The sequence below is a fragment of the Pelophylax lessonae genome, assembly GCF_965119305.1.
Source record: "Pelophylax lessonae genome assembly, chromosome: 1".
NCBI lineage: Eukaryota > Metazoa > Chordata > Amphibia > Anura > Ranidae > Pelophylax > Pelophylax lessonae.
The window spans coordinates 541,201,412-541,223,716 of NC_138768.1; the positions used below are offsets into that span (position 1 = coordinate 541,201,412).

Sequence of the window (22,305 nt, forward strand, 5' to 3'; positions counted from 1 at the left end):
ATATGACTTGTGCCGCAATTGTATATGCTATATATTTTTTTAATTTGCTATTTTTTTTCCCAGGAAAGTGGAGTTACGTTTTAAGTATGCACCTTATAGCACATGGGGGGGAAAAAACCCTCCTAAATGGCAGTGGTGTAGCCGAAACAGTACAATCCTAACATATGAGGGGTCTTCAAAAAGTTTCCAATTTTTTTAAATTTACCCCACTTAGCGACCGCCCACCGCTGTTTTACTGCGGCAGGCAGCCACTTCTGGGCAAGGAGACTCTAGCTCAGGAGACTCTAGGGGGCAAGCTCGCGCCACCGCCGCCGCGCTCCCTCCCCCGCTCATCAGCAGGGGAGGCTCCAATGACCGCCGGCCACTCGCAATCTCCCGCCGCTGACAGAGAAGGACAGATGGCTGATGTAAACACAGCCGTCTGTCATTCTCCCTCAAGTGATCACAGTGGCTATGTGATCCTGCTATATAGGATCGCATGTCTCTGTGATGATCTCACAATCCACGCCACTCTACAGTTAGAATCACGCCCCTAGAGTCACATTTAACCCCTTGATCACCAGTACAGTTAACCCCTTCCTTGCCAGTGTCATTTTTACAGTAACAGTGCATATTTTTAGCACTGATTACTGTAGTAATGTCACTGGTACCCCCAAAATTGTCAAAAATGTCAGTTAGGGGTCTAGGGGTCCAATCCGTCTGCCGCAATGTCGCAATCCTGTAAAAAAATGCAGATCACCGCCATTACTAGTAAAAAAAAAAAAATTACATAAATCTTTCCAGTAGTTAGTAAACGCAATAAATTTCACGCAAACCAATCAAAATACGCTTATTGCGATTTTTTTTTTTTTTACCAAAAATATGTAGCAGAAAACAAATTGGCCTAAAATGTTAAAAAATTTCGATTTTTACTTTTTTTTTTTGAGAATTTCATATAAAAGAATGTGAAAAATATTGTTATTTTTTCAAAATTGTAGCAATTTTTTTGTTTATAGCGCAAAAAATAAAAATCACACAGGTGATCAAATACCACCAAAAGAAAGCTCTATTTGTGGGAAAAAAAGGACGTCAATTTAGTTTGGGTACAGCATTGCACGACCGCGCAATTGTCCGTTAAAGTAACGCAGTGCCGAATCGCAAAATAGGGCCTGCTCATTGAGCAGCCAAATCCTCCGGTCTTAAAGTGGTTAATAGAGTTAAAAAAAAGTGTAGAAACTTTTTGAAAAACCCTCGTATATCACACCCCTTTTATCGTTTAAATGAAAGTTCCCATTTTGAGTTATTGTCACTTTTCCCACAAAAACAGTTGTTAAAAGGACACTGTGCCCAGCTTGCACCATCAGTCATACATTGGTCTCCAAATCTTAGTTCTTAGATGACACCATTGTGCTTAATACAAACACAAGAAGGCTTACTTCTGTTGCTTAAGGCCAGATTATTGGAGAAAAGAGATCCCTTTTTCTTAGCATCGCTTGTCCATAGAGCAGGGGTCTCAAAATGGTGGCCCTCTAGCTGTTGCAGAACTACAATTCCCATGAGGCACTGCAAGGTTGGCAGTTACAAGCATGACTCCCATAGACAGAGGCATGATGGGACTTGCAGCTCCGCAACAGCTGGAGGGCCACAAGTTTGTGACCCCTGCCATAGAGCTTTCGCAGCATTAAAGGACAACAGCAGGTTTCCGTCTCTCGTGACCTAATTTCTGGGACACCAGTCAGCTGCTTCTCCTCTGATTCTCTCCTGTGCGTGGTAGTAGTTCTGTAAATTATTACACACAAAACAAATTGTGCAGACTGCCAAACACCATAAAAATAGTTTTACTGCACTTACAAACTCCTTTGGAAAGAAGCAGAAGCAATTGCAAGTGTGGAATCTTCTATATTCTCTTTATTCCTTTGCTTTTTTAGGTTTCCTAACTGCAGTCAACAGTTTTCCCCAAGTCTATCAGCTGAGAACTGTGCTGGCACTCTTATGCCAGTTTTGGCACACCCTAATATGACTTCACGGGTACATGGTGTCAGCTACCTGGTTGATAGCAAGATGATGAGTGAGCTTCCCTTGCTCTCCTGTCCCCTTTCCCCTAGAGTTAGTGACAGGGTATAAAAGGGCACAGAGTGGCATGGCTGCCTGTAGGAGATCCTGGCTGGGAGACACTATAGCAGGTACATAACTGAAGACTGTGCAGCAGGTAAACTGGCAGCTACAAAATATTGGATTTGTGGTCAGGCAGGCAGAAGTCAGCAACAACCAGACAGCAGATGTACAAAATCAGGAACCAGATATCAGGGCCAGGCTAAGATCAGTATCGGGCAAGTAGAGAAAATACCAGAACAGCAGGCAGGAGACAAGGTTTGTTCACAAGCCAAAGTTAGCAACAGGGTTTCAGAAGCAAGCAAAGTCAAAGTCGGGTCAGAACCCAGAAGCAAGCAGGGGATCAGGTCACAGGTAATAGAAGCTGGCAACCACTCAGTGATCTTTTGACTCCTGCTGCATAGCTTTAACCACTTGCTGACCGCACACCGCAGATGTAAGGCGGCAGTCTGGCACTCCCATGCAAAGTCCTGTACATGTACGACGCTCCCCTGGGAGGAGCTAGGGGGTGATCGCGCGTCGCCGGAGGCGCGCTCCCGCTCGTCAGCGGGGAAGCTAGTGCGTGTGACAGACGGCTCTGATGGCCACTCGTGATCTTCCGCCGCTGAAAGCAAAGGACAGACGGCTGATTTAAACACAGCCATCCGTACTTCTCCCTGAAGTGATCACAGATGTTATGTGATTCTTCTATATAGGATCACATGTCTCTGTGATGACTTCACAAGCCACGCCCCCACACAGTTAGAATCACACCCCTAGGGTCACATTTAACCCCTTGATCACCCATAATGTTAACCCCTTTCCTGTCAGTGTCATTATTACAGTAACAGTGCATATTTTTAGCACTGATTACTGTAGTAATGTCACTGGTACCCCCAAAAGTGTCAAAAATGTCAGGGGTCCGATCTGTCTGCCGCAATGTCGCAGTCCCGCAAAAAATCGCAGATCGCCACCATTACTAGACGAAAAAAACAATAAAAATGACATAAATGTTTCCCGTAGTTAGTAAACGCAATAACTTTTGCACAAACCAATCAAAATACGCTTATTGCAATTTTTTTTTTACCAAAAATATGTAGCAGAGACAAAAAAACAAAACAGAAAACAAAATAGCATTAAAAAGGTTGGGACTTTAAATGAGGCATTATCCTACAGGAGCTAAGGGCCTCAATCCCTAGTCATGTAAATATATAAAGGGGAGGGGGAGTAACATGGTTAGTACCAGGTATAAAGCAATCGGCATACTGGGTAAAAGAGGTAATAAATGGTTATAATATTAAATCTAAGATCCAAAGACTAGACATTAATATTATGTAGCCGATATTGCCAAGTGTTACTAAGAAGAGAAAACGGGAAGGGGGGGCGGGGGAAAGGTGGGACTTTGTCTGAGGTGTAGGAGACCGCATGAATAGTCGATTATTACGTTCTCTATTGCAATGTTTATACTATGCATTCACTGTTATGTCATATATTATGATGATATTTATCAGTAAATTGTTTTTTCTGTACTAATGATTTTAATGTTTACTTGCCAACCGTTCTCACACACCTCAGACAAAGTCCCAACTTTTTTCCCCCCTTCCCGTTTTATTTTTTCAATCAGTGCCTAAACATGAGTTTTTTCCTCTTGTGCTCATTTTTTGAAGCATTTTCTTTATTTCTTGAATAGGTGTTGTGTTTTGAATTTGATTCTGAATCAATTCCCAAGTACCCCTACCCAAAGAGCACCCCAAAGAAGATGTCGTGTCTGTAGGAAATGCGGATCTAGGCGTGACACGCGCTTTTTTTTGTCCCTCCTGTCCTGGCCAACCTGGTCTCTGCATTGGAGGCTGTTTTTCTGTCACTACCACACACTAGTAGAGTATTAGTATAGGGTACTGCACGGCACAGTCTAGGGCACACTTTTTCACACATGGTCTTAAAAAGATGTTGGCTATAGCGTTTTGAGATACCCTAGCCTGGAAGTTATTTTTACAGTTACAAAAAAAGTTACAAAAAAAAATGTAAAAATAAAAAAAGCCAAGAACTGTTGTCGTTTTATTGAGTTTATTTTCTGTTCTTACTCTACTTTTATACTCTTTCTACTTTTACTGTACTTTATAATATACTGTTATACTGTAATGTTTTATTGTTACTGTCTTTTATTGTTAACCGTTTTATTGTAACTGTCTTTTATTGTTAACCATTGTTAACCATTGCAGGTACGTCCAGGATCTGGGGGCCCTTTTGTTAAAGGGGGCTTCCAGAATGCTATAAACTCCCTGCCCGCAGACCCCCACAACCACCACCCAGGGTTGTTGGGAAGAGGACCTTGTCCCCATCAACATAATGACAAGGTGCTTTAGGGAGGGGGGCAGAGTGAAGTGTCTGGTATGGTCTTGGGGGAGACCCCCACGCCACAATTCAAATCAGTTAAGAGGATGACTACGACTTATATTCAAATCAATGGGCTGGAATCGTGCCCAAGTCGGACCAAAGTAGTTGAGGAAGCATTTTCAAAGTTGGACCCAATTCGGAACAGTTAGGATGGCTCTCATAGGGAACCATTGATTTTGACATGTCATGAGACTTGTGCACTGGAAGTCTAAACACGTCGGACCAGTCTAGTTCTAGTCAGGGCAGTTTGCTGTGTTCAAGGGTTCTCTCTTTCAATCAGGTTCTCAGAAACTAGATCTGTTGATCATCTGAAGCCTGCAATTTTGTTTCCTTTAAAAAAAGATTTAAATACTCCTCTTGTAACTGCCTAAATTAAAAACTCCTTAATCTATTCTATGTTAGATATGTATTTCCACACTCGTTTTTCCTTTTCCACTTTATAATGTTGCTGTCAGATTCCTGCATCTTTTGTTCCACATGTAATGCAATTGGGGTTAATGCACCGGAGTGTGTCTTCCTCACAAGCAATTGTCCTTTCATACGTGCTGTACTATCCTATAAGGTCAGCAGACAAGACTGTATGTTACCCAGCTACACTGTTTCCCCTCCAGTAGAATAGTAACATTTCAGAAACCTTGAGAGATCTAATCCTTTTCTTACCCTCTATCCAGGATAATTGTCCCATGTGCCAGCTATCATGGAGCTGGTGAAGAATGGAACGTTGTCAAGGCCTCTCTTGCACCTCCTGCTCATCACTGCTGAAGGTGGAGATAGAGTGAAGGCAAGGAGTGGCACAAGTGGCAGAGTAGCTGGCTGGTGGTGTGGTCTTTGGGTGGGACGAGCTGGGCGTTGCAGAACTCAGGACAGGACGCTGAAGCAGCTTGGCAGCAGAGCAGGACATGGTAACAGGGCCAAGAAAGGGGGCAGCAGTCAGCAACAGCTGGGCAGAAGTGGACTGAATAGCCAGGCAGAGCAAGTCCAGAAAGCAGGCCAAGGTCAGTAACAGCCAGGCAAAGCAGTACAGAAGTAGAAGGCAGAGACAAGTCCAGTAAACAGGCCGAGGTCAGAGTAACAGGGTTGAGGCACAGTGCAGGGAGAAGACGGGTTATACACATGTAAGAAATTACAACGGATCAGATCTCAGGACACATAGAACAAGCTGTAGACCATTCAGCAACTTCTCCAAGTAACACATTTATTTAAATAGACTGCTGGACATCAAGTGTGCACACCAATTGTTGCATGCACCCATGCCAAGCCATCACCGCACATCTGGTGTTGCCATTTTGCCCAGGTGTATAGCAGTAGTGCAATGTGCACACGCATAGGCATCCGTTCGTACTGGTTTTCTGCTTCTGAGAGTCTAGTTTACCTTACACCAGCACATGGTTACTCCACCATAATACTCCGTTTTCATGATTTCTCAAATCATGTATTTACCACTGCCTAGTCAGGCAGCCAAAACCGCTATCAGTGCCTGACATATCTTTGGACATGAGCAAAAAGGTCTCCTCGGGGGGCGTGGCCCGGGATGTGAAGCGGAGCGGTCGCACAGTGCTTGAGCTCCGGTCGCACAGTGATCATTATCTTCTTCCAGCCTCTCTTTTTTCAGCTCCGGCACCCCACTTACCTGCACCCTGGGTTCCAGAAGACAGGGGACATCCACGCGGCTTCCTCCGCTGTCTCCGGGGAAGCTCCGCTCCGGTAAGAAGTCCGGTGCTTCGGGTCCTGTCTCCAGCACGACCATCTTGCCCACGAGGTCTTCCATCTCCAGGATGGCAGCTGGCTCTCAGCAGGCTCCTAGCCCAGGGGCGAGCAAGGATCCGTCCCCATCCGACATTCTGGAGGCCATTAAAGTCTGCAAAGACACACTTACGGTCAAGATGGACTACATGGCGACAGATATCAGCTTGATCCGCCACGACTTAGATAAATTTCGGTCCAGAATGTCGGAGGCAGAGGACCGTATCTCCCAGCTAGAGGATTCAACCCGGGCGGACTCCAGGGATCTTCATGCCCTCCAACTGCAGGTCCGGGCATTGCAAGATCGGGCGGAGGACACCGAAAATCGGCTGCGGAGGAATAATATCCGGATCCTGGGCCTACCGGAGCGCGCAGAGGGCTCCCGCCCTGCGGAGTTCGCTGAGCAGTTTCTCACCTCCTTGCTGGATTTGGGGGATATGCCTCCGACGTTCGTGGTGGAACGTGCACATCGGGTTCCCCCGGCGCCCCCGATCCCGGGAGCCCCCCCCCGCCCGTTTCTGCTCCGACTTCTGAATTACCGGGACCGAGACCGCATCCTCTCCGCTGCCAGGACGAAGCCGGATCTCCGCTTTGAAAATGCCAAGGTCATGTTGTTTCCCGACTATTCCCCGGAGGTCCAGCGAAGACGGCGTATGTTTACGGACATCCGCAGGCGGCTGCGTGAGAAGGGGATCAAGTTTAGCCTGCTTTACCCTAGCCGATTGCGGGTGATAGATGGAGATCGCACGCGCTTTTTTGAGGATCCGGAGGCGGCGGCTGCCTGGCTTGACCTCCCTGCTTGATCTCCCCCGGGAGTCCTGTGCCCGGTCGCGGTGCTCCTGATCCCCTGGATGCCTACACCTGCAGGTTTGACCACCTTTCTCCTTTTTGTTTGCCCGGGCTTGTGACTGTCCCCCCCCCCTTGATCCTTCTCCATGTCCCGGACTGAGACTGGTTGTCGATTGCTCCTACATCCGCAAGTCTCCTTGAACTGGCACGGTCCCCCCCCCTTTCCCACTTCCTCTCCCCTGTTGGTCGGTTCCGGCCGTTTTTTGCCCTATAGCACGGGATCCTGTCTTGCTACGGATCGGAGCCATGCCCAGGACTGACGTCGGGAAGACTCACCGAGAGTGCCGCTTCCCTCCTGGGATCTTTTTGAACTGACGTTGTTGGGGGTCCCCTTGGCGGACTGTCGCGGACTGACCCCCCTCAGAACTCTGGCCCGGGCCTCTGCTCCCGCTCCTGCTCCCACGAGGGGCTCGGCTGGTTGATGGCTGAGCCTGCTCGCACCGTTTTTTCTTGTTCGGGGTTCAAACTGTCCCCTGTCCCCCCCACTGTTAGGAGGGGGCTGGGGTACAGTAGGGTAAAGATACTATGTTGGGGTGTTTTGTTCTCCCCCCTGGAGAACTGCTTGTTTTTGTCTTTTCTTTATTCTTTTTTTTTTCTTTCTGTTTTGTATGTGTTTATCTGGTACATGGTCTGCTAGGCCTTGCTGCTCCCTGGGTGCCTATCCTGATTGGGGTCCCTCGGGGGTGCTCGCATTCCACATGTTACATGATGGCGTCTTCTAAATTGTCCACTTTCTCTGTGATTTCGTGGAATGTTAGGGGCCTTAATTCCAAATTCAAGAGGGCTCTCCTATTTCAATACCTGCAACGTTATAGCCCCTCCATTCTGATTCTGCAGGAGACTCATCCGGTGGGCAGCAAGCTTCTCTCACTAAAAAGGCCATGGGTACAAAAGTCCTTTCATGCCTCTTATTCTACGTATGCCAGAGGGGTCACCATTCTGATTCGGAAATCCTTGCCCTGCGAGGTGGAGGCGGTACATACTGACCCCTCTGGTAGGTATGTGGTACTGGTGTTCACGATGTGGCGACAGAGGTACGTGGTGGCGGGTATCTATGTGCCCCCGCCGTTTAAAGCTGAGGTCCTCTACACCGTCCTAGAAAGAGTCTCCAAGTACTGTCCGGCCAGGGTGCTTCTCCTGGGGGATTTCAATGCCATCCTCTCCCCGGACCTGGATAGACCTGTGCCACCCAAGACCTTCTCCGGGGACCTTCTCCGTTGGGCTGAGGCCGCGGGGCTTCTGGAGTCGGCGGCTGAGGAGGCCTCCGACCGTTACGTTCGGGACCCCTCGGCGGTCAACTTTGAGGGGTTGCAGGCAGCCAAACGGGACCTGCATCTCCACTTGTCTGAGGTCACCAGGCTGTCCATGTATCATGCTAGGCAGAGGTTCTTTGAGCACGGGGACCGAAATGGGAGGCTGCTGGCCACCATGTCTCATCATGATACCCCCCTCACATTGGTGCCTGAACTTACCTCCCCTACGGGGGAGGCGATCACCTCTCCGACGGGGATACTGGAGACGTTCCGGACTTTCTACTCACGGTTATATGACACTACCCTCCCGGCTGACCTCGGCCCGGAGGTCCTGCGGGGGCTCCTGGACCCCGTGGCTCTGGGCTGGCTGTCTGACTCGGAGCGTGTGGGTCTGGTTCGGCCGGTCACGGCGGAGGAGGTGGAGGTGGTGATTAGGTCCATTCCTAGGGGCAAAGCCCCGGCCCCTGACGGGTCACCTATTGAATTTTATGGGACTCACGTGGGGGTTCTGGCCCCTCTCTTGGCAGCATTATATAATGACTGTCTGGAGATGGGCTCTTTGCCACCCTCTATGGCAGAAGCCCATGTCATCTTAATTCACAAAGCCCCTAAAGATCCTAAATTATGTGCTTCTTACCGACCGATCGCCTTACTTAATTGCGATCTAAAAATCCTCACCAAAATCCTAGCCTCCAGGCTTCGGCCTATCCTCCCCTCTGTGATCGACCAGGACCAGACTGGGTTTATGGCCCGCAGGTCTACGGACATTAATCTGCGCAGGTTGTTTACGAATCTACAGACGCAGCATCTGAACGTTGGCACGAGGGTGGTGGCATCTCTAGATATAGAGAAGGCATTCGACTCGGTGGAATGGCCCTTTCTGTGGGAAGTGCTGAGGAGAATGGGATTCCCCCTTTTGTTCATCTGGTGGCTACAAATTATATACCGTTCCCCAGGGCGGCGATCCGTCTTGGGGGCCGGTTGTCTGCCCCCTTTTCACTGTACAGAGGCACGCGGCAGGGCTGCCCGCTCTCTCCGGCCTTGTTCGCCATTGCCATGGAACCTGTGGCTGAGGCACTTCGGACCTCTCCGGAGGTTCGGGGGTTGCGTGTGGCGTGGCTGGAGGAGAGGGTGGATCTGTACGCAGATGACCTTCTGTTGTTCCTGCAGGACGCTGGTCCCTCCCTCCGGGGGGCCCTGGATATCCTGGATGGTTTTTCCAGGGTCACGGGCCTGCGGGTGAACTGGACCAAGTCTCAGCTGCTGGCGATCGATGGGGCTGCACGTGCTGCCGCCCCGTCGGGTCTCGAGCTTCAGTGGGTTGATAGTTTTGTGTATTTGGGGGTGAGAGTTTCCAAAGATCCCACGGCCTTTATCTCACTGAATCTTGACCCTGTTGTGCCTGGCCCTGGAGGCCTACCCCGACACCGCAGTCTCCCCCAATGCACCACTGTGGATCAATCCTACCTTGCCTCACCTCTACTCTCTGCCGGATCCGGCCGCCTGGACCAAGTTTGGTATTAAAAGGGTCTCGGACCTATCCTCAGACCTCTCCCTTCCCACATTCTCACGCCTCCTTGAATCTCACGGGTTGCCCTCATCCCACTTGTTTCGCCACCTGCAGTTGTCCCATGCCTTCAGGGCCCAATTTCCGCAGGGGGGGGGGCGGTGCAGTCGGACTTGGAGCGGGTTCTCCGGTTTGACTGTTCTGACCGAGCGGCTTCCGTTCTGCATGCTCACCTCCTTCGGGTGTTCTCTCCGGAGCTCACGGGTCTCCGGGAGCAGTGGACCCGGGATGTTCCGGAGCTGGATGCGGAGGACTGGCAGCAGATGTGGGATTCCCCGTTCAAGATCTTGATCTCGCTCAGGGACCGTATGGTACAATATAAGATTGCACATCGGGCGTATCTTACCCCTCATCGCCTGCATAAGATTCATGGCTCTAACTCCCCGGAGTGCTGGCGCTGTGGCAGCACTCCTGGGGACTTTATTCACATCTTTTGGACATGCCCAGCCCTGGCGGACTATTGGTCGCGGGTGTTCGCAGCGGCCAGAGGTATATTGCAGATATCGATCAACCCCACTCCGCGGTTGTCCCTCCTGGGCCTGCTGGATGATCTGCTGCCCCGGGTGGCGGACCGCACTCTCCTGGGTCTCATTCTATTCTACGCCAGGAAAATTGTTGTTCTTCACTGGAGACAGCGGTCCCCCCCCCCCCGCTTCGGCGGTGGAGGGCGCTGGTGGATTCAGTTATACCATTGTATAAGGATACGTATGCTCACAGAGGTTGCCCCAAGAAGCACGATAGGGTCTGGGCCAAGTGGCTGGCGGACTCCGCAATCCCGATCTTTGCTGAATGCCTGGGTGGGGATGCCCCGGCCGATGGCTAGTTGCCAGGGGGACACGGCGGGGTCCCCTCGTTTGGAGCCTGGTGGGTCCCCTGTATTGGTGTATAATTTTTTGTACCTTAACGTGTTTTTATTACGTTATGACTGCTGTTTCGGTGATTGCTTAGCCCCTGCGTGGGCGCCCCCCTCTGAATGTATTTCTGTTTCCAGCGCATGCCGTGTGTGGCGAGGCTGGTTAGTGGACCTATTGTACCAGTGTTTGTCTATATGTTGTTGACTTGTTTAAAACAATAAAAAGATTTTCAAAAAAAAAAAAAAAAAAAAGGTCTCCTCACCCTGTTTGGCTCTACTACCTTTTTATATGGATTTTACATTATATATATTTTATATGGTTGTTGCAGTTCTTTCACCCTATCATATAAAGGGGCTGGGATCACTGCAGTTCTTTCATTCTGATTTAAGTTTCTCACCCTTTTTTTATTGAGAGAAGAGTCATACTTATTCTTACCTCATGAGAGGCTTGTTATCTGACAAGTTCACACTGTAGATTACGGACCTAACTCCTTGAAGGGTCAAGGTGCTCAGATTACGCCTTTGCGGTTTACAAATCACCCATTTTATTTGGATACAAAATGGTTTCACACTTGCTGCTTGTTTGGTCTTTTTACTTGGACATACCTTGTCTGTGCGATTTTCATTCCCTGCAGCAAAAGTTATCCTAGGGATTATTTGTTTCCTCTTTGCTGTTAGAGCCCATTCACACTAGCGCGACTTGTGAGGCAACTTGTGTTGCCCCAGGTAGCTTGACATAACAAAAGCAATGTTAATCAATCAGTGCCGTCTTAATTGGCACTACTGAAGTCGCTCCGACTTCAGAAAAGGGTCCTGTACTACTTTGAAGCGACCTGTGATCCGACTGTCCCATATACTTCAATGGGAGTCGCCTCCTTATCTTAATTGACACGACTTGTTATCAGACTTTCCAGGAAGAAGAAAAAGATTAGCCAGGCATTCCCCACAGACAAAGTCGCCTGTCTCTTCAAAGTAGTGCACAAGTCTCTTCCAAGTCTCTAAACAAGTCTCTTCAAGTCACGGGGCGACTTTCTGGTAGTGTGAACCAGCTCTGAATGTGGTTCTTTTGTTTAGAAACTTGTAACTCCAACTTTTTTTTTTCTTATGGTGAATATCATTTGAATCAGATAGCAATTCAATGTTGACCTGTACTGGAACACCAGGTTGATTCTCACTTTCATTTTTCTGTGGCCATGGCAATTACATGTTTGTCTTTGTACCCCTTTTTTTCTGCCTAGCCTTGATTTGGTGTTACCACCATCAAATTTCCTTGTACTAGATTCCACATTCATTGGATCGATAAATCGATAAATGCCCCACCTTTCACTCGAACTGCTTTTGAAAATTCCATGTCTAAGAAATATCTACCTGTGTCCCTCAACAAACAAAGAAAATAGGATTCATGACTTACCAGTAAAATGCTTCCTTGGTTACAGTACAGGACACAGGCTTCTTTAAATCATTATGACTAGGTTATTTGCAGCTACCTTCAGGTGAATGGACACTGTAAAAAATGCAAGGCTACAGGTACATACCCTTATTTAAACTTATATTATACTTACGGAAGTTTTTTGTCTGGCCGCCTTTACTTTTTCAGCACTCAGTTGCACCATAGCCACTGTGACTTTTAATGCAGCTTCTGGTTGGTTGAATCCTTGGCAGAGCCTTGGGTACTGTATGCAGACCTCACATGGTGGAAGATTCAGGACCAGCCTGTAATGTTGCGGTCTTTGTACTTGATCCTTCTGTGAGCCTTAACCTTGGCACATAGTGCCAAGTTAGCCGCAGAGTACCTTACAGTTCCAGAGCCATGGTCTCCCAGGTGGCAGTGCCCATACTCTGAAGACTCCCGAAGGGGTATGGCCACCATAGAGGGCTTTCTACCCCTTTTATCCCTAGTACTGGAAAGTGCTGAGTATAGGGCAGAAAGTCCTTTAAACATTTATACCAGCATGCCCATTCTATGCTAGCTTTGGGTGCATTTAGAGAAAGGTACCCCCTTGGGTGGCATAGTGCCAGGCTACAAGACAGGCAGGGTTAACAGTGCCAATTTGTGTCCTGCTGGAATGCCCTTCTACTTAGTAGTGCTGTACTGCACCTATGTGACATTCCACACAGGTGGCATCTAGCTGGGAAGGAGGCCACTGTACTTGTGTGCCCTGCCCCATCGCTTTGCATGGTGGATGTCAGCCAATTAACATCTCCCTGACTGGGCACACTGAAAGCGGTTCATACTCTATGATCCTGGGTTGCTTGCATCAAGGCATTCCCCTCCTGTCCCAGTGCTGCAGAGGTTTTGAGTACCCCTCTGGGGACATTTTTTTATTCTGAGCATGGCACACCATTACAGCAAAGATAAGGGATCAGGTAGGTTAGATTGCTCAGGCTCAGCCTTTAACTCGTTTTGGGAGTGGTAGTACATCGATGTTCAGGGTATTAGTACCCTTTCTTCTGATGTCTGTGCCCATTCTGACTCCCTACCTTTTCCTGGTCATTCAGCCGAGCCGTCAGCCACATCTGCCTTACACTTCCTTTCTCGAAAGGAAAAGGAATTTCTGACCTTACTGTGGCCTTAGACAGCAGTGGGCACAGCTGTGCCCCTCAGATCACTCTTCTTAATTTGGCCATTGCCTTTGTTCTTGAGCCAGACACAGTACAAAAAGAGAAATTGTGAGATGAGAAAGAAATCCTTGTGAGGTGGTATCTGACCAGGAAGGTACACTTGATGGAAATCTCTCCAAAATTCTGAGTATTGCTATGCTCTTGTTTAGTGTTGGAGCAACCAGAGTCTGATCACCCTATGGTGTCTCGTACGAGATCCCTTTAATTCTCTAGACCAGTTCAGACCTTTTTGGTTCTCATGCTGGTTAAGTCGGTCTTATATGAAAAATAGCCTCAGCCAGAGATTTTTTTTCCACCAAAATGTTTCACCCAACAATATGCCATTGAATGTTTTCTTCAAAAGTGGGCAATCCCTGTGGTACATCCAGGCATTTCCTACCTCAAAACACCCTCACAGCCTCATGGAGGATAATCCTTTGTTCAAAGATCTGGTAGTTAAGAGGTTAAAGGCCCTCCTAAAGGCTAAATTTGCACTGACAGGACCTGCCATTCAACCTGCAGTTCTGTCAATAGCAGTTTGTTAGACCACCGCTGCATAAGGTGGCATATGGCCTGGAATCCCAGCTCCATCCTTACAGATCCCTCAGTACAGTCAGCTGGAACTTTCACCTTCTGCCTTGCGCTGCAGCATAAATGGATTGGGGATATAGTCAGTGCTGTATCTTGGCCCAGGCCTAGGGCAGCACTTTGTAGGGGGGGCAGCAAAAAATTTGGACTTGTTTTTGCTGCAACTGACTATTTCACTTATTTGTATAAGGACTATGGACTTTCTATTTACTATACAAATAAGTTACATAATCCTAGGACTACAATCAGTGGCAGCAAACACAAGTTCAAATATCTTAAAAGAAGTGATGGGGCTGCACTGATATGCTGCACTGATGGTCGCTAATATGCTGCTCTGATGGGCACTAATGAGTTGCCAATGGTGGGTACTGATAAACTGCACTGATGGGCACTAATGAGGCTGCATTGATGAGGCTGCACTGATGGGCACTGATAAGCTTCACTGATGGGGCTGAACTGATATGGTGCCCTAATGGGCACTAATAGGCTGCACTGATGGCCACTGATGAGGCAGCACAGATAAGCTGTACTTGTGGGCAATGATAGGCTGTACTGGTGGCCGCCGATGGGGCTGCACTGATGGCCACTGATGAGGCTGTACTGATATGCTGCAGTGATGAGGCTGCACTGATAAGGCAGCACTGATGGGCTCTGATAGACTGTGGTTGTGGTTTACAATTGACAGGGCGGGTCACAAACGGGAAGGAGTGTGGCCTTTACAGGAAGGGGTGGGTCATATTTCAATTAAGGGGTGCACAACTTTAGACAGGCCTAGGGCAGCACAAAACCTAAATACACCACTGGATATGCTTCCCCAAATTTGAAGGAGAAGACATTCTCTGTGTACAGAGCTGAACTCCCCTGAAAGAAACTCCTTAAACATTTACTATTTGAAGATCGCCCGCTTGGTCCCTCCTTGCAAAAGTACATTCAAAAGATTGCAGGGCGGAGTACTCTTTTCCCTTAAAAGAAAAAGGCTTGAGTCTCTACCAGTAGGTCTGCTAACTCTGAGATATCATTCATCCCCCCCAGTCTTCGAATAATAAGTTTAAGGTGTTACTAAACCCAGGACTCTGCATTCACTATATCTGGTCTACTACAGTACACAGAACATGGAAATGCAATAATTTTAGCAAATATAAAATGCTAAATACCTTTTCTCATCAGCAGTATTTAGATCAGTACTGATAGTTGGTAGGGGGAGTTTTCATTTCTCTCACGATTGTGTGATCAGGTGTCAAGACCCTTAATTCTCTGTCTGAATCATGTTGATTGGCCCTGCGCTGATCACATGTACCCTCCCAAGAAAAAAAAAAATCCTCCATCAGTCAAGATGTGACATCCCACCCACTGTGTTTTTTTTTTTTTTTTTTTTTTTAGTTACTGGGCATGGAGGAGGAGGAGGGAGGGACTGGGCTGTCATTTAGGATCTGTGTACACATTCACATGTGTTATGTTAATACCATGGGACCTGAACAGCTCAGCTAAAACCCAGAAGTGTCCTAACCAGCAATAGAGACCAAACTGAGCATGTGCAGCTGAACTACACTTACGTGTTTATCTGGTCTCATCCAGAGTGAACTTGCAGGAGTGGGAGGATCTGTGCCTACAGGATCACACAGACTTTTTACAAAATGTAGAGGAATACCGGTAATCACTTTCGTTACACAGTAAGTATAACAAGCATGCCATTCTGCATCTATAGACAGATTTTACTGTTGTGGGTTTAGTAACACAAGTCAGGAGCATACTTTCTCAAGAAGACATGGCCTTCCAAACCAGCCAAGTCTGAAGCAAAGGCAACTGCATACTTCTCGAAGCGAGAGGAATGTTTATCCACCTTCTCTGACTTCTGATCCCAGTATATCTCTGATGTCTGAGTCCAGAGAGTTGCTTTCAGGGGCTACAAACTTGAATTTTGCACTCTACCTTCTCCCCACTCTACAACTTGTCTCCTTCCCCCATCACAGTTGGGGAATCTGCTTTCAGCTGTCCAACAGCTTTTTAAACAAGGGATTGTACCTCCAGGAGAATGCTTTCAAGGGTTTTACTTGAATTTCTTTATGGCTTGTGATCTGAATGGAGCAGTTCATCTACACTTGCAGCGTTTTGTGGTGGACAAGAAGCTCTTTCCTTCAGTCCATTCATGTAACCCCCCCCTTTAGAAGTCTTCACCAAGTTGCTTGCCACGGTTTTGATTCTTTACTGTTTTCAGGGGATTTGTGTTCCTGAGCAATCTTCTGTTAAAAGATCAGTTCTCCTTGTCAGCTAACATCCAATGGACAGTACAAGTTCTGCAGAGCTTCAGTTGGATCCTTAAGAAGTCGCTGCTGGAACCATCTCACAGACTGGAGTACATGAGTCTGGTGCTGGGCATGAATTTGTCTTGAATCTTTCTTCCTCAAGAATAACTTCTGAATTTGTTCTCATGTCAGGTCCCTTGGAGCACAGAGGGAGCCATCAGTTTGTCCATGCATGGGGGTGCTGGGTCTATTCCAGATTGCTGCAACTCAACATTTTGGCTGCACGGGACGAACTGCCCAATGCACCTGGAACCCCAAGGCCAGACTCCCTTAATTGGTTGATTTACTATCTATTGCTAGGCTTGAAGTCATTGATGATCTTCATAATGAATGCCAGCCTATCTAGCTGAGAAACAGCCCTGAACACTTTTGCGGTGTAGGGGACTTTGTCATCAATACATGCTTGCCTTTTAATCAACATTTTAGAACTCAGGGTGATTTGGTCTATTATGAGGACACAAGAAGAATACATTCGAACAATGCCATGATCACGGTTTACATCAAGTAAGCACCAAAAGGTGCGAGGCTGTAAAGTAGGGGACTTCAAACTATGGCCCTCCAGTTGTTCAGGAACTACAATTCCCATCATGCCTAGTCATGTCTGTGAATATCAGAGATTTACAAAGCCTCATGGGATGTGTAGTTCGGCAACAGCTGGATGGCCATAGTTTGAGGATCCCTACTCTAAAGGGAAGACTTAATCCTTTCCGTGGCAGAACCACATGTTCCAGTATTGTCAGCTGTTCACATTACAGGTGTGGAAAATTGTCAGTTGGACTTTTCAATCAACATCTGGAACAAAGGAAATGCGATTACCATCCAGAAGTTCTTCAAGTGCTTTGCCACAGAGGGGAATGCCAGATGTGGATTTACTGGCATCCAAATTCTAACACCAAACTAGAAAGGTTTGTCACCAGGTCCAGGAAACTTTGGGCTTTCGCAGTTGACACCCTGGTAATGTCTTGTGATGCAGTTCAAAATGATCAATGCCTTTATACCCCTCCAGATTTTTCCTTGTCTGTTTTGCAAGATAAAGAGAAGGGGGGGGGGGCATCTCTGTGTTTCTCATTACATCAAACAGGCCCAGAAGAACAAGGAACACAAAGCTCCTCTGCATTGTCCAGACCTTCTGTCCTAAGGGCCTCTGTTCCATCCTACTATGCGGAAGTTGGCGCTAGAGGCATGGCTATTGATGCCATGGTGCTGAATAAGAGGAGCTTTTGATCATCCCTACCCTCTAGGCTAGGAAGACAACTTCTCATAAAGTCTACCATCACACTTGGAAGGACCACACACAAGTTGTGCATCAAGAAATTTGAATCCCAGAAAGTGCTCTAAACTACTTTTTAGTAAAGGCCTCTGTTCAGGGAGTAGCTCACATCTGTCCCCTGCAACCCCTTCCATTCTCAATCTGGTTCTCTTTGCACTTCAGAAGCTACCCTTTGAACCTGTCAGTGATATTATCTGGTCTGATTTTATCTGTTGAACGACCCTCTTGTGGCTATCATGTCTGCAAGGTGAGTCACAGAGTTAGCAACCTTAACCTGTACAGAACCTTCTTTGGGTCTCAAGTCAACCTTATCCTTGTGCCTTCTTTTTATAAAGGTGGTCTCTGACTTCTACTTAAGAATACACATTTGTTTTACCTTCCGTCCTGCTCTGAGGCATCCTAGGGAAAAATTTTCTCTATTCTCTGGATGTGTTGCACACGCTGAGAGTTTACATCTCAGCTAATGCCACTTTTAGGAAATCTGAATTCCTTTGTGCTTTCTGTACTGCAAGGGTGTCCCTGTCTCTCCCTCCACAATTTCGAGGTGGATCAATCAAGTTATTAAGGCTTATAATATGAATCATATTATAGGGTTTCTCCCTTCCCTGTTAAAGCACATTTTACTTGATCTGCTAGTGCTTCATGGGATTTTCAGCATCAGGAATCTGTTTCGCAGATATGTAAAAGCTGCCAGCTTGGCTTTTGTTCATGTGTTTGTTCTACCAGATTCTACCAGGTTGATGTTCAAGTCTCTTCTGATTCTAGTTTCAAATGTAAGGTTCTACAAGCTGCTTTCCCAAGTCGGGCAAGCCATTTTGACCTGTTTGTTAAAGTGATTGTAAAGCTTTATTTTTTTTTTTTTAAATGAAAATAATCCTGATATACGTACCAGCTCTTTGCAATGGCTTTGCACTGAGCAGTCTTAGACCTCCTCCTCTGTGGGCTCCTGTTAGCACTCGTTTTAGGGGCACTCGATTACACTCGCTGCCAAGTCGGGCTATGCATTAAGGTTAATAAGAATGCATTACGGTTAAAAAAAAAAACTCCTGCCTTTACAACCACTTTAGGTATGCCTGCTGATTTTTTTTTTTTCTTTTTTGCTGTATTTCACTCCCCTCAGTTGGACTTCTCAGTCATGACGATTATTTAAAAAAAAAAAGCCAATTTCCTGTACAGTCAGGAAATAAGGATTTATACACTTACTATAAAATCTTTTTTCTTAAAGTCAATTGAAAGACACAGGTCTGGACCCTGTTTTCTTAACTTACTGAGGTATGATGGTTGAAGGCAGGTTTATAAGGGTGCTGGCTTAACGTATTTTGTTTACTAGTGTCCAAACCTTCCGAAGGTAGCAGTAGAATCCAAATGTCTAACAATTTCGATCTTGCTGTGTCCTGCAACGAACATCAAGTTAAAATGTTTTACTGTACAAAACCCCACTCCTTGGTTCAATTTTATAAGGCTCTGCAGAGGACATAAAGGACATTCCAAAAGTGAGCAACTACTAAATTTAAGCAGACCCAACATCTGCTTAAAGGCCTAGATTTCTCTGCAAATACAGTGTTATGGAACACTATTACCCATTTCCAAAATTAGGATTTTTTTTTTATAAGTAATTGGAGAGTGACATAACCCATCATTTTACATTTAATAAACTTTTAAATTTAGATGATATTGACTAAAAACATGGTTTTCCTTAAAATACACCAACAGCTTACATAAGATTGTGCAACATGTTGGTCCTGGACAAATCTCAGGAATCTGGTGGCAAATGTGCAACATGTTGGTCCTGGACAAATCTCAGGAATCTGGTAGCAAATGCGCCACAAAACTATAGCTGGTACCTATTTTTTGAGCCTTTCTGTACTTTAACCAACTATAGCACATACGGGGACTCCTATAAAGCACTTGCATATGGTCCCATCAAGTTTATGCATCTCTCAACTACCATCAGCTACACTGAAGTGCAGCCATTCTTTATAAAAAAAAAAAAAAAAAAAAAAAAAAGGTTTTACTTATCCTGCCTAAGTACCTTTCAAACTGGTGGTCAGTTTCTGCTTTAAGATAATGATAAATAAAACTGTTGTATTTTAATGTTTTAATGTAATCAAGTACAAGGAACCAAACAAGGATGGCTTTGCAGCATAAAATGAGATCTCCACCATCATTCCTGAGCAAATACTCATCTGTGTTTACTCACAAAGAAACTCAAGGGAGCAACAGTCTTGAAAATGCTTTATTGAACTGGACTTATAGCTGTAATGTGCAGAATGTGTTTGAAAAGACTACAGCTTGAAGAAACGTTTTGTTGAGTGTTTTTTTTTTTTTTACTTGTTTTAAATTTTTTCTGGAAAAAAAAAAAAAAAAAAAAGTGGAAAAAAAAATGGGAAAAACTGCTACAACAAAACCAGGAGCGCCTCTTCATTTTAATCCTTCAGCACCATAACCCTCGAATGGATGGGGTGAAACATTCAAGTGCAACACTTTGCAGGAATACATAATGTCAGCAGTATATAGGTGAGGGACAATCACTAATATACCCAGTGTTATCGTGGGTTACAACACACCACTGTATTTCCAATTGCACACAAGGTGATGCTGCAACAATTGGCAGTTGCCAAGTGAAGGAGAAGGAAGAGAAGAATAAATGCAGACATGATCAAGTGATAATATATTGGTAGATTCATCAGAAAGCTGTGCATACTCTTTTGTCCTTTTATTTTCTTTATATTCTAACTGTACATTGCTAAACAAAAACAAAAAGTAACCTGCTACCCACTGTGTCCGGACCCTTATGAAATTCTATGCACTGTACACTGAACACTGTACATATTTTCATATAGGATTAATAGTATAGGCATGTAGGTGGCATGATTTTTAATCAAAGGCTTTTTAATTGTATGCCAAAAGAAAAATCAAAAAAAAAGTAACAATAAATAAAAAAGTGCTAACAACAGCATTAGGAATTACGTATTATATACTGACAAAGTCTGGGGAGGAAAATCCTCAAGCTCTCCTTTTTGTGGACAATCGTTGCAAACTAGGAAGCAAATACATAAATAAGAACTCAGGAAAAATAGAATTAAGAATGTGAAAAGGATTTTTTTTTTTAAAAAAAACGAAGACAACACAACCTGGGATAACGTTTGCCTTTAAACAGCATTTAAATGAATTACTCTACACCTGGATAAAACAAACTGAACAGTTGAAAAGGCTTTGTTAACAACCACATGAAGAAAATTAAACAGAAAACAAGGTTTGCTCGAAGGATCACATATTGCAATTTCTGGCAGCGGCCTGACTGTAATGTCAATATATTATTGTAATTTAAATTTAAACTGCAATTAAAAGAAGGTCACTATGGAGTCAATTTTGCATATTTGCTTTAACTGGCTTGGTTGAGATCATCCACATAGATTGCTCAGATTAGCCACTACATCAGACCTCACATGATTTAAGGTGTCTGGGGGAAAAAAAAAAAGTACCTATGTTGCTCATAGCAAAATTCCAGCTGTCATTTTCCAGTTCAAGCTAGAAAATGAAAGTATTTTATTGGCTGCTACAGGCAACGTATATACATATTCTTCCTTCTGCACATGGAGGCCTCATGCATCTCTGATTGAAAGAAAAAAAAAAAAAAAAGAAAAAAAGGACAATGCTGCCATCTAATGATTAAATAATGCCTTATCAGTATACTTAGCAAAATACACAACAAATCTATAAGATTTTTTTTAAAACTATTTATAATTTAGTAAAACACCCTTCTAGTGGCAACTGCATATGATGGCATTTTAGAGAAATTGTCACATGAAAATCCAAGCAGACATACAGTTAATGCCACTGCAGAACTTGCTTTTCACTCACATAAAATATTTGTACATTATTCAAAAGATCCAAGGCTGAAGCCCACTAGAGTTTAGGTTAACTTTGAATGTCGTCAGGTGCTGTAACCTTTTGAATAATGTTTAGGAAAGCTTTGGGATTTACGGTTTAACAGTCTTAGAATTTAAGTCTGTTTCTTTTGTCTTTTTTTTTTTCTTAATGACAATGTCACTAAAAACTCATGCACGCTGCAAAAAACCTCATGCAGTAGTTATGGTAAACCATCCAAGCAGTTTTTATTAATTAATATTCATAAATACACACAGCAGCTTCATTAGAGATTTTTTTTTTTATCCATATAGATTTTTCCTCTTCAGTTTGAATGTGGGAGATTAGGAGAGCTTTATTTTTGTTTACGTCAAGGTACAGGAAGCAGACGGCTGCCTCTGGAACTGCTACCTATGTATATTTGCTAGAAGTAAAAATTAGTTAAGTGATTTTGTCATATATATTTGCTTCTGTCTCTTTTTTTCAATTTTTTTACATTTTTTTTTTTTACTTTTTTGAATGTACACAATGTAACAAGAGTGACAGACTGGAAATTACAATCACCAAAACAAACCCAAAGATAGTTGTTTGTCCACTTTCATTGGCAGTTACAGCACAGAGGACATTGTCTGCAAAGGGGGATGTCATCAAAGAGGAGGTGGCGGAGGCTCGTTTCCTTTATTACTCTCTTTGAGATTTAAGTTTTCTAAAGCAACATCTAAAGGCATTATATCTACACAACCCATAGCCCCAAAATCGGCTATTTCCCCCCGCTCATCCTCATCTGAGGAGGAGCTTTCTTCCCGCATCAATGTAGAAAGCAAGAGCTCCTGGACAAAGAGGCTTCGATCTGCCCGTTCACTTTCTATTGACTGTCGTTCGGCTTCTGTTATCTTCGGGTCATTCAATCTGCATCAGATTTGGAAACACAGATTAAAAAA

At 45.2% G+C, this 22,305-nt stretch overlaps 1 protein-coding gene across 1 annotated transcript in view; it reads right to left on the bottom strand.

Moving 5' to 3' along the window:
* Positions 1–21,587: 21,587 nt before the first annotated feature.
* The window catches only part of KCMF1 (potassium channel modulatory factor 1), a 146,110-nt gene continuing 145,392 nt past the window's right edge, over positions 21,588–22,305 (bottom strand). Inside the window, exon 7 of the mRNA XM_082243256.1 lies at positions 21,588–22,273. Coding sequence (XP_082099382.1) covers positions 22,012–22,273 — 262 coding nt within the window. The 3' untranslated portion in view covers positions 21,588–22,011. The remainder of the gene's footprint in view (positions 22,274–22,305) is intronic.